General features: G+C 37.8%; 1 protein-coding gene across 1 annotated transcript in view; it reads left to right on the forward strand.

Moving 5' to 3' along the window:
- The window catches only part of FRMD3 (FERM domain containing 3), a 156,162-nt gene that overhangs the window by 65,708 nt on the left and 77,435 nt on the right, over positions 1 to 13,019 (forward strand). Inside the window, exon 2 of the mRNA XM_086629910.1 lies at positions 5,278 to 5,382. Coding sequence (XP_086486036.1) covers positions 5,278 to 5,382 — 105 coding nt within the window. The remainder of the gene's footprint in view (positions 1 to 5,277; positions 5,383 to 13,019) is intronic.

The following is a 13,019-nucleotide window of genomic DNA, read 5'->3' on the forward strand; positions in this document are numbered from 1 at the left end:
TTTATTTAAACAGACACAGTGGTTTAATTGTACTTTTTTTTTTTTTTTTTTTTCCCTGTGTGGATTTACATTAGTCTTCCAAGTACTTAAGTATATGAGGAGCTTTACACAGAAGGTCACTGTTGGGAACTGTTAGCGCGAATAAAGACACTTGCGGGATGAGGATTGAAATCCCCCGTACAAATAAACACTGTGTTTATGACTCTGCACTGCTTCTTAGTAATGTCAGTGGCTTCCTGACAGAGATAAGCACAGCTGGCAGGACTTCAGTAGTTAGATAACAGAGCAGAAGCGTTGCGTTTAATCTGCTTGTGACTCCTGCTCTTCCTTGTGACGACATTCAGATAAATAGACTCAGAACTCCACAGTGAAGCAGATGCAAATAGGGAAGACGTTTCACTAAATGCAAGATCTCAAACTGGTTTTCCTCTCACTTTCAAATCTGTGAAACAGTGACAAGTGTTTTGTCGTCTCATTTTACGTCATTGAAGAAGGGTTAAATTGGCAGAACAAGATATACTCTCCCTTTTTAGCTTGCACAAAGAAACTAGGAATGAAAAAAGAAAAGAAATCCCCACAGTAAGCACAAGATTGGGATATTGTGTTAGACTGAAACTGCTCAAGAGCCATGGAGATCTTTGTTTGGGTTAGTTTCTGCATAATAGGGGAGTTACCAAGGAATTGGATTACTCAGCCATAAATTTGCAGAGTTGCAGAAATGGAAGCTGTAATAATAGTGTCTGGAAGTGAAAACGAAGCATCTCTGCAGTGTCTTACTCGATTCCTAGAGCTGAGGAAGAAACTCAGGTTGTCCTGTGAGTCCATCAGTGGAGGGCTCTGTATGATCCTGTTTTCATGTTTTGTTGGAGTGGAGGATGTCCCTTGTTTTGCTTACTTCTTCTGCAACACTTGCTAGTTTAATCTGATACATACTTGTTTCAGTAGAAGAGAAAACTTTTGATCCAGCTTAAAAAGCAGAGTTTACCAGTTTGCAAGTTGACCTTCCGTGTTCAGGGCTTCTGTCATTTACACGGCATTATATCCCTCGCATGTGTGTTGGGGTTTGTTGTGGGATTTTAGTGGTATTAAGGTCAGATATTCAAATGCAGCCTCAGGAAAAACATACTCATCTTGTCTGTGCCTATTTATCTAAGCAAATCGGAGAGTCATTCCTCAAATTATTTATAGCAATCTCCAAAAGCCTGTTTCTGTGTGTGTACGTGTGTGTAATGGCTATATTATAGGACTTTATTCATCGAGTATGGGTTACAGAAATCTGAATGCAAATATATCTCAGTTGAGGTAGCCAGAAGTTGTATTTAAATTAATGGACTTAGGAAAAAAAGTGTCTTGTTTATCTTGGTATTCTTTCATTGAAAACAAGTTATTGATTACAATCCAGGACATTTTGGTTGTCTTGCTTATGCACTTTTGTGACTCTTGTTTCTCTCTGGGTTGGTCTTCTCTATATGAGAATAGTTGATGGATTCTGAGTGAACTATGGTATTATTATAAAAGATTTCAACTGTGAAGCTTTTAAAAATCTAGCTTGATTTTTGCTCTCAGATTCCTGTGGTCTGTTGCAGACATTTTTCAGTACTGTTTCAAATAATGGCTTTTTTTATGATGTTATTTTTCTCATGTTCTGACAAACATTCTGAAATGTAGCATAAAAATGTTTCTATGAATTGCTGCAAAGTATACTTTAAAGTATACTTTATTGGTATAGCAAGGTTTAGGGTTTGTTTTTGTTTAGTTGTTTTTTGTATTTTGCTTTTTTTAAAAATGATCATTTAATTGGAAAGCTATATAGCAACCATCTGAAATATCAGGCAATGTTTTATATTCATTTTTCTGTGACCCAAATCCATTCTTGTGCTCTGTTGTGGATGACTGGCAGTTCCTAATTTAATTTATCCATATTCTTTCACAAATGAGAATAAGCTTTGGATTTAATATATTCTTTTGTACTATAATACGTAATAAGTGTATCAAAGAACATAAGAGACAAGAAAGATCATCAGTTTCTAAAGCTCAGGAGAATTCAGAGCATTGTTAGAGAAATATAGAAAATGTTTGTGGATGCTGTTTGCAGAAAATGAAATGAACAACCATTGCCCATCCCTCTTGCCACGCTATGTGTTATGAATTCAGACCTGAGGTGCTCTATGCCACATCAAGCGTTTTCCTCTGTGTATCAATTATGATCTGAATTTTTTCAAATTTCAGGTATTTTAAAAGCATAATAGTGCAGCATTTAGAACAGTATTTCTTATGAGAACACTGATTACATTATGTCTGTGCCTATTACCCACTTTTATCCATCCTGAATTTTCTTAATATCTGGTAGTGGATCACATGGAACCTGAATACTGAGTAGCACTATTGACTGTAGTGTATCGTAACCAAGGATAAGGCTATTAACTAGTCCTTTTTATTTATCTGTGGAAGGCTTAAGGATTCCTAGAGCATAAATTTAGCTTGGAGGCTTTTGTTTGTTTGCTCTTTTTTGTTTGGTTTGTTTCCATGATCTATCTTTCAAGAAAGAAAACTAGGGCATCAATTCATTTTAGAAAGCGAGCATTGTTACTGGATTGAAAAGCACCATACATGCCCTAGCCTTTTACTAGATTCCTCAAGATCTCAAGAAACTTTTGTGATTATTTAGGTGGGTAAAGCAAAGGGCTTGTTAAATGAATGCATTAGAATGTGAGCCTATAGAAGTTAGTAGATTTACTGACTGTTCTTCCAGTAACACCCTCTAATGTTGTCAGATGATAATATGACTAATCTGGTTTCCTCATTTCCAATCTTTTAAAAATTGGATTTCTTTTGTATAGTGTTGTCAGTAAAATCTATTTAAATGTTTGACTGTACTTGAGTCACCTAATAACTGTTATTCCCCAGTTCTATTTAGTTCATTGTAGATTCATCTTAAAAGTGTGTGCTTGAATTCTACATGTGTTCAAATTTTTTCCTACTGCTTTTGTATTGAAATGTCACTGTGCAATTTTGTCTTAATATTTTGACGACCTTGCTTATTGCATAGTCGCAGAAGTTTGCAGACACTTCTGAGATTTTAAGCTAGAAAATGCTTCATTGAGATCTGACTGTATAAGTGTAGACCTTTTTTTTTGTCAGTCACAGGGAGAGTGGCAGTTTTCTTTTTGTACTTTTCAATATCCAATGTTGGCTTTGACTTTTGAGGACAGTTTTCTCTACACTGTCACTAGCATGCCCATACTTGTGGCTGGTACAGTACAAAAAAAGTCACTCTTAAAGGCAAACAAGTCAGTTTTTAAATGTCATGAAGCTGGAAAGAAGCAACGGAAACCTGTTGCAGCTATGTTACAGGGGAAAAGGTAGCAGTGAAGGGCGCAAAGCATGAGGTTGAGTGAGCGTGTGCAGAAAACAGACAAATTGGGTTAACGTCCTTTGACACTGGCTGTTTGAAAATAGGAAAACAAAGTACAGAAATACCATCACACAGACAAGGCAGTGATCTCCTCCAGGCAAGTAGCAGCACATGGAAGAGTAAAGGACACATAGTGAGGATTAAATACATAGGAGCTAGAAGGTGGAGGAAGAAAGGAATAGCTGAAGTAGATGGCGTACACATTAGGAAGAGAAGCAAAGTCCCCTGCGTCTAGGAAGAAGAAATAGAGAGAAATTAGCAGTTCACTTGTGGCTGGAAGTGAATCTGGGAGGAGAGAAGGTCCGTGTGGCAGGGAAGGGCACGGCCACAGCAGCCCCGGCATGTTGGAAGGGCTGTGCAGCTCTCCATCGGTGCCTTAGCTGAGAGTGCTTTTTATTTAGTTAATCTCTCTGTTCAGTGATGGGAGTGAAAGTACGAGCATCTGCATCCACATCAGAATTCCTTGTTAATTGTAAAGATAAGGAAAGAGACCAGTAGTTCACGGATTGTATTCTTTTCTAACACTTCAGTCCTAAAGCATGTCTCATTATTCCTGTAAGAAGCAGTAGGTCCCACTGAACAGTGGTGGTCCTGAGGCTGTTTCTTCCTCTGCCTTGTAGAGCATGACCTGGGACAGGTGACGGCACAATTTTTGCCTCAGCTGCTTCTCCGTGAAATGCAGATGATAACAATGTCCAATTTTGTAAAGCACCTTGAGAAATGCAGGAACTATTTCTTATTTTTTGCCTAGCCATGCTGTTTATGGTTTAAACTGCCTATTAGCGTCTTAGGGAAGGGTTGAAGACACCACAGCATTAAAGTTTTTGGGGAGTAATTTGGAGGAACAATTAAGTAACTTTTTTATATAATGTGATTGTGTATCCTGTGTAGTTTCTATTTTGTAGACTTTAAAGAGCTAAGTTCAAGTTGTTTCATGGCAGCAAAGGGTAGTCTAGCAAACTCACCAAGTGGTCCACAGTAGAGGGGCCTCAGTGCAAAACTGAGGTAGACAGACAGAGGGAAAGAAATGCAGAGACTTGACACTGCAATGTAGTGAAGCACCTTTGTCTGCTTAGAGTGGACTGTTTTAGGAGAACCGCTTTAGCCCGGAGTTAATTCTCACACGCATCACAGTTGAGAAAAAAAGAAAATCACATTAGCTGGATTGCAAAAAATGTGAAATTTCCTGTAGGTTCTCCGTATCAGGCAGTAGATTAAGGAGAAATGAAACACAGTATTGAGATCGAAGAAGGCAGAAATAAAGAATGAGACTGTTAACTAAACATCATGTGTGCAGTAAGTTTTGTTAGGTCTATAGTTACCTAGTGACGATGCAAAGATGAAATAATCTCTTTCAGTTATTTGGGCATTTCTTCCTTGTACTGTAGTGCTGTCTGGGAATTAAGGATCAGGTCTCTCTTGTTGTGGGCATTGCGTAAGGATCCCGTTAAGGTACTCACTGCCAAAACTGCTTGCAAACTTGGGGGTTACAAAACACCACACACTGTTTTGAAATTTCATATGCAAATACATTTCTGTTATGCCATTATAGCATCAGGTGGAAATGTGGTTACTAGTGATATATGATAGAAGCGTGTAGCCGTTAGAGTAGCGTGAGTTTTCTTGAGTCAGGAGTAGCAATGATATTTTCTTAATGAATCTTTGAATGTGCAGGGAGTATATTGATCACTAATCTCCCACTTCTTTTAGAGGAGATGAATGCTCACATCCCTGTCCTCATCTGAATAGCAACAAATTTCATGTACCATTTTCCCTGACAATTTGATTAGATTTTTAAAATATTTATAGACAGCAAGTTCAGAATACTCAGAATAATATATCAATTCTTTCTCTTTTTACAGAGGGAGACTAAAGGTCAGTTTCTCATAGATCACATCTGCAACTATTACAGCTTGCTGGAAAAAGACTATTTTGGCATTCGATACGTTGACCCTGAGAAGCAGAGGGTATGTATATGAACTCTGACTACATTTGCTTTTAAATAATGCTAAATTGATTTTTATTTTTTTTTCAACAGGCAGGCAAGTTCTAATGCAAAGTTATGTATCTCTGAGGATTTATACTCTGGCCATAATCCATAGAGGTTCCTAAAGTGGCATTATTAAATTAATTTTCCCTTCAGTTCATGTATTTGGTTTCAGGTAAATTGATATATTCTGATTTGTGTAGTTCTCCGGGACACTGAAGATAGAAAAAAAATCTATAGGCATGACTCAGAGGTAGCACAGGGTAGCTCTAGGCTCTAGCAGTGCACTAGAATTTGAGATTTCTATTTTTCTGTAGAGTATGCTTCTTGGGAGATGTAGGGAGGAATCCTATTGAGTTTAACAGCTAAAAGCAGTCATTCTATTTTACTTTTCACAGAGTGCATGGACTTAGGTGTTTGTAATACACCAAATAGGTATGATTTATCGGGTTGTGGAGGGTCTTCAGGTTAGTTCTCCCTAAGTTCTCTCTTGAAGTTTGTGCAATAAAATTTACAGGCCTGTGCCCTAGGCATTTGTGTGGACAGTGATTAGTCATCTCTCTTAGGCAGAAGGTGGTCCTGCAGGTTGTATTTTGTAGGTGATTTGCTACTGCTACCCCCTGTTTGGTTTCAGATGGTTGTTACTGTTTGAGAGTAGGAAAGGATGGTCAACACAGGAAACAGAAGTCCTCGGAAATGAAATTCAGAAGTGCTTCTTCACTGTGTAGTCCTGCTGGTCTCAGGATTAAGACTTAGATTTGACTTTAAAAATCATGAGGGCATATACTGTCATTTAATCTCTGGAAATGATCACCAGTTTGAAACTGCTGTGATTCAGGAGGAGAAAAACATTTTGCCGAATATCTCTTGCTACACCCTAATTAGTTTTGTCAAAAATCACTGGAATTAGGGAATCACCCTCCGCTCAACCTTATAGAATTGCAATAACTTTGCGAAGCTGGAGCAGGTCATTTCCATTGCATCCTCCTTTTAATATTATAATAATTAGCAGAATAATTAGCAGTTATTCTGACCAGTGTACTTAATTCTTCACAGTCGTTAAAATTATAGAGGTGTTCACCTGATTGGAAATGATAGGAGAAGTAGGTGGAGTACTGGATTAGCCTATAATTAGGTGGGACTTATTAGTTTTGTTGGTCTTTTCTCTGACAGTCACTCAAAAATTGCTACAGAAAAGTTATTTTACTTAACAGCAATCAAGATAGTTTTTTAGTAGAAACTTTAGTGTTTTGACACAACACTTTAAGAAAGTGATGCTTCACAAAACCTCTAAAAACCCGCTTACATTGGCATGCCTGTTATATCATACCTTGTATGGTTCCCATATTTCAAAGAGCTGTTAATGATATTGACAAATTCACTGCAGTATCTTATTCTTGTTGGCTATGGAGTTGTTCTTTTACATCTTGAAGTATAGATAATGCTCTGTTAAGTTTATGGAAGATTATAGTTTGTACTGAAGCTTGAGTTTTCTCTTAGTAGTAAAAGACAATCTGAGAAAACATTTATGTTCTTACCTAAAAAATCTTAGGTCTTCATTTCCCTTTGTATCCAACAACTAAGAACACTGTGGCCGTCCTGTGTAGCAGGGTGGCTTATATCAACTGGCCAACCTTCAGCTAGATTTTGTTAAGCAAACTTCTCGAGCTTACATTTTCCATACATGTATTTTTAAATGCTGATTTATAATTACTTTCATATTTCTAAGTGTATGGATAACTTCTCTAATTGAGCATTAGTTCTTGATTTTAAACTCTCTCATGAATTAGGACATTAATTATTAGGGACGTTTCTTTATACAGACTTGAATGCTCTGGATGACGATTTGAAAGCGACATACATTTTTCTCTTAGGTTTGTTACATTTCATCAAAATGAGCTATTTTTACATGCAGTATCTTCTATCGTCCCTTTGTCCTGTTCTGTTGGGTTTGTCTTTTTTTTTTTTTTTTTTAAGATTGCACTTCTACATGTTTATGCATAAAATGCTTTCCCTCAGAGTGGATATTTTCTCTGCAATAAACCCTACTCTAAGGGCTAAATTGAAGACAAATGTTAGAATAAAATAATGCTGTTTTTATGTCATCTGGCTTTTCAAAATTTCTGATCTTGTTGAGGCTCACTTACCTCAGTTTTACCTCTGTATCAGATACAGATGCATGAGTACCTCACAGTCAGGTGTCGGAAGAATGTGAAATTTTGTTTACAATTCTTCTCCCATCAGCAGAAGACTGTCCTGATCTTCTTCAGATCCTAAAGAAACATACTAACCAATAATCCCCTAGTAGTATAATAAACACAAGACTTTATGAATAATTATGCTGGGAGCCGGGTGTTGTAGTTAGATAAAGTTCATCAGTAAATGACTCAGTAGAAAACTAGGGGAAATCGTGATTTTGAAATGATGCTGTAGATGATGGTTCTTCGCAGTTTTGTCTTTTAGCGGTTGTGAGATTAGCTGCCTGAAATTTATGTTAACAAAAAACCCTGAGATTACAGAGGAGTAGTTGTTTAGGTTATAGAGGTAAGAGATTAGCTGTAGCAAGTATAAGATGTGGTGGGATCCCAGGAGGAATGTCACATCATTGTAGCCACCTTCCAGGAATGAGTGCTTAGAGCTCTGTGGATTTCCGAAGCTCTATGGAATTCTTGCAGGTACAACCAAAGAAAAAAGGAGAGACATTTCCTGCCCAGTATATACTTATGGGTTAATTAGATGTATTACAAAACAGAAACAGTAGCTTAGTAAAGATATGTAGGTGGAATTCACCAAGGACTTTTTTATAATGTTTAATCTGGTGATTTGACTGAGAACAATTGCTTTGAAGGAAAGTGATAATTCATCCTAAAATGGTTCAACAATGTGTCTAACAATGTACTTCAATGCTCTGTAGGCAAATGAAGGGATGTGGGACAATGAATAAGATGAATACTGCCTGGTCTGGTTTTGGCAATGAGCCGAATAGGGTGTCATTACACCCTGATGAGACCTCAGCTGTGCGGATCTAGATGTCTCCATTTAAGAGAGATCAATTTAACTGAATCGGGAGGAGGAGTATTAAAAAGATAAAGGCAACGGAGACCTTGTTTTTGAGACAATATTAAGAAGGGTATAACCCATTTAGTGCAGCAAAACAAAGCATAAGAAGATATGGTTATACATGCATCAGAGTGTAAAGCAGAAAGAAAAAAAGAGAGAAAAAAAGAGAAAGAGAAAGAGAAAAAGAAAAAGAAAAAGAAAAGTTTGAGCAAGAGAGATGGTTTCTTAATTAAGCCAATGAGAGCTGCAGGATCTGGAACTGCCAAAATGAAGGCAATGGGGCAAAATTTTTGACTAGATTTGTAAAGAAATCTAAGAGAGAACTCTATAATTTTGTGGAAGGGTTTTATATGAAACATTTACAGAGATAGAGATTATGTACCATCTTCTGAAGTTTCTTTCAAAGAATATGTAGTAGAACCTGAAACAAGAATGCATGACTTTTTTTTTAGGAGAGTTATTGTTGATTCTGATGTGGGTAGTGTATGATTCATGTTGCTTTGCCCATTTTCTTGGAGGTGTTGAATGCCTCCATTGTAGCTTATATTCCACTGCAGAGTCTCTGTCTTTGCACAGAAAAGGATATATCTGTGGTTCCAAATGTAACTGCCAAAATCACGCATTTAATTTGGGCTTGTAGTGAATTATTCTTGATTGACTCTTTGAAAAGTTAAGCTCTATGACATAGTAGTATATTATTATATAGTGTGCACACACTTACATATATATATATGTATATAAAATAATATTATGCAGAATTACTGCTGCTGGCATTTAGTCTACCAGTGATGCTCGCCTCCCTTTTATTTGTATGTAATTTTTTGTGTGAAGGTTGCAGAGTTGCTCCAAAAGTTAATTTGCAATCCTTTTGTTTTGTAATCTATTAAGAGAGCTCAAGCAGGCAAAAACACTAGCTTTAATTCAACCTAAATGTCTTCTTTCAGAGAATGCTACCAAAATGTAGCATTTTGACTTAAGAGTGTTGAAACACTTGACTGAGTTAGAGAATTTAAAAAATGAAATGTTTCAGTATTTCAGATGTTTCAACTGAAATGTTTCAATATTTGTGTTTAGAACATTCAGAACTTCTGACTATGTGAAAAATGTAGATAATTGAGCTAATTGTCTTAGGCTGAAACAAAATTTTGAAATGTGGGAAAACTGTGGTGGGGAACAACAGTTATTTTTATAAGTTATTTTTCAAGTAAGTTACAATGTATACTCCTTCCTCTCCCCAGCCCCTCTTTTATAATAATCCTTTCTATCTACATAAGTAAACGTGTGTGGATATTTTAGGCATACTTAAACTTTGTAAAATTTTTTATAGTTTTCTATTTTCTATTCCAGACCAAAAAAGAAAACTGTGGAAGACACTTTTAACAGAAAGCAGCATGGTAGCTTTTTTAATATTCTTGCATATAGAAGAGAGTAAAAATGCCAATGACCTCAAATTGAACTAGCAGTTAAAGACTCTAGGTTCTACACCATATCTGCTCTTTTATCTTCTAGTGTCACGTTTGGATGTTCCTCTGGGGAAACCGTGCCTTAGGGTAGCTTCAGAAAAGCCAGGATTGTACTAAAAGTATGCAGTAAATTGCATTATGCCTTTTTAGGTCTAATGGTACTATGCTGGGAACAAATGAGTTCCTAGTGTTCATATATTAACTGTTGAACTTTTCACCTGGATTTCTGAGAAAACTAGGTATATGGGATCACATTGCCTTTCTCCCCAACACTCAACTGTAGTAACTTTTGAAGCCAGTTTTGGTCAATTTTCACTGGGGATACAGGTCTCAAATATTAAGTTACTCTAAGGTTTAATGAAGATAAGCTGCTACATCAGTGTGTAAAACTCTATTATTCTTCTTGCTGAGGAAGACACTGTAGGGCAAACCCACTCCGTAGGGAATGTAGAGAGAGCTGAGAGAGAGTCACTGTAAGAACCTAGAAACCAGAATTTGGAGCTTGTATTTTTTAGAAGTAGTTTCAAACAGAAGACATACCTGGAGGAGGTGTTACTCATTTTGCTACTCAAGAAACTACTTATTGGTACATCTTTATGTACTAGCTATTGTATCGAGGCCATCACTCTCTCACACTTGAGGAAACGCAGCATGGCTGGTTCTGTGCCAGATACCCTGGGTTGACTGAGCACCTTTTTAATGTTTTTTAGGCTGGTAGGAGATGGGAATAGGATCAAATAATTCAGCTACTGGTCAGCATCTCTCACGAGAGAGGATCTCTTGTTGAGATAGGCCACTGATACTGAGGCCAATGGAAGATTGGGCTGAAGGAAGGTGGTAGTGCGGTGAAATTTGTTCTTCAGGTCCCATCAGGAGGGCATCTGAGCAGTGATTTAAAGTTGGAAATACTTGTTTCCTTTTTTTCCCCTCTAATGAGTGCGTTTGAGCTTGTGCTTCTGATTATGTTTTGAATGTGAAAGTATGAGGTGGTGGTTTGGCAGAAATACCTCGGAGCTACCCATGAGGTCGATTGGAAGTGTTAGGTGTTATGAAGAGGCTTTGTAGGACCCTGAAGCAACTGTGAAGTCTCACCGGTGGGTTGCTGTAGAAACGTTTGAGATGATTGTAATCACCCTGAAGCATTAAAACGCTTTGTCATCTGGGTGTGCTGCAGGGCTGTCCGGGAGCAGCACAGCGGTGCTGCGGTTTGAGCTCTGCGCATGCGTGCTGCCGGTACCAAAACAGAGCATTCACATCAGGGAAACTGCTGTATGAACACATTCCCACTATGCAGCTGATCTTGGGGTTTTCTGACTTCCCCGGAGCCCGGCTCTGCGTGTACTTAGAAAGACGGCATACTGCACTACGGATTTGCTGACGCTCCTGCCACTCTGCCCCTGGAGAACTGCCGCAAATACAATTCTCGTTTTGCTTTCAGGCTTAGGTACACTGAAAACTGGTAGGCACCTCTACTCACAGGTGTGTTTTTGTTGGATTACATATTTATTTCACTAGTGAGGCTGCTGAAGAGTCCCATTTGTGTTGTAAAGTAGGTCACTTCCAATTAGAGTATTTGTCTAATCGTATAACCTAAGTTGTTCAGCATTGTCCCAGCTTTAAGCAACTTGGTCTAGTGGAAGGTGTCTGCACCTGTGACAGGGGGGTTGGAACTAGAGGATCTTTAAAGTCGCTTCCAACCCAAACCATTCTATGACTCTATGATTTACTAGTGAAGGAAACTGGAGCCTGTTGTCTGTGAGTAATGAATTTCTTTATCATGAAGTAGCAGCTCTGTCTTTGATGGGACATCTACACAAAATGTACAGCAGTGCCTCGTCAGAGAGACCTTTTGAAAGGGCCAGCAAGTCTTGCATGCAGCTGATCTCTGCATTAGCAACAACAGCTATTTAATGCATGCTCTTAAAAATGTGCACTTAGTCCCACGTGAGGGAGTGAAGCTTGTCAGAAAGAGACAACAGATTGATCATTTGCAACCTCAGTTTGACAAAGCTGTGTCTTTGTGTAGTGACTTGTAAGGCTCCTTACAGCTATGTAAAGAGAATGATCTGGGAGATTTCCGATCTCTTTGAAGGGGCAGAGCAGGAGTATTATAGACTGAACACCAGAGTCACTGAGCTGTAGATTAATTAAAATTTTAGTGCTTCTCCGTGCATATGAATCTCTCCTCCTGGACAGAGTTATCCCCAAAATTATGTGCTTTTGCACAAAGTCTTGCTGTGGCCTGCTTGGTGTGTCCAGTTCAGGTCATGCCGTTTCAAAAAATACAGTAGGACTAGAAAAGGCACAAAGAAGGCCATGAGAATGATATCGAGTAGAAATGGTTTTTATACAAAGAGAAATGGATTAGACTAGAATAATTCAGCTGGGAAAAGAGGTGTGTAAGAGAGAATGAGTGAGAACAATGTGAACTTGGAGATGGTGATCAGGGAAAGATTGCCCTGTTATTCTTATAAGAGAACTAAAATGCACTTAAGGAAATTATAAAGCAATTGGTATCGAGAAATAGTTTCAAAAATGCTATACCTAGTCATAAAATTCTTTGTTGTAGCTGCCAAAAATATTTAAAGAAGTGTTAAAAAATAAGTGTTTAGACAAATTGAATAAGGTCTGTATAAGACTTACAAACAAATCATGATGGAGGCTAGTGGAAAGAGCCCAGTGAACACAATGGGAGCTACTACTGTAGTTCTTTTTCTAAATGTTTGCTTCAGGCCATTTTTAGGGACACAGTGCTAAGTTAAGTGGATACTTGCTTTTAGGAGTAGAGGTGCATTTATACTAAACAAAATCTTGGCACAAATGAATAGTAGTGTGAATATACATATATGCTTAATTCAGCAGTAATGCTACTATCTGAAATATGTGGTATGAAGATTAGTAACCTTGTAAACCAAATCTTTCTGCAGGCTATTTTAATGAAAATAAAGATGTTTTCTTCCATCAGTTGTGAGCCTATTGGCTGTGAGCACCTGGTGGCTCATGCACACATCAATATATGCAGAACTTACGTCCAGATGTTCAACAGATGTAGAGGTTATGGATCGATTGGGCTACTCCAAATTTCAGCATTGGA

This window comes from Tauraco erythrolophus, chromosome Z (genome assembly GCF_009769465.1).
Source record: "Tauraco erythrolophus isolate bTauEry1 chromosome Z, bTauEry1.pri, whole genome shotgun sequence".
NCBI classification, from domain to species: domain Eukaryota; kingdom Metazoa; phylum Chordata; class Aves; order Musophagiformes; family Musophagidae; genus Tauraco; species Tauraco erythrolophus.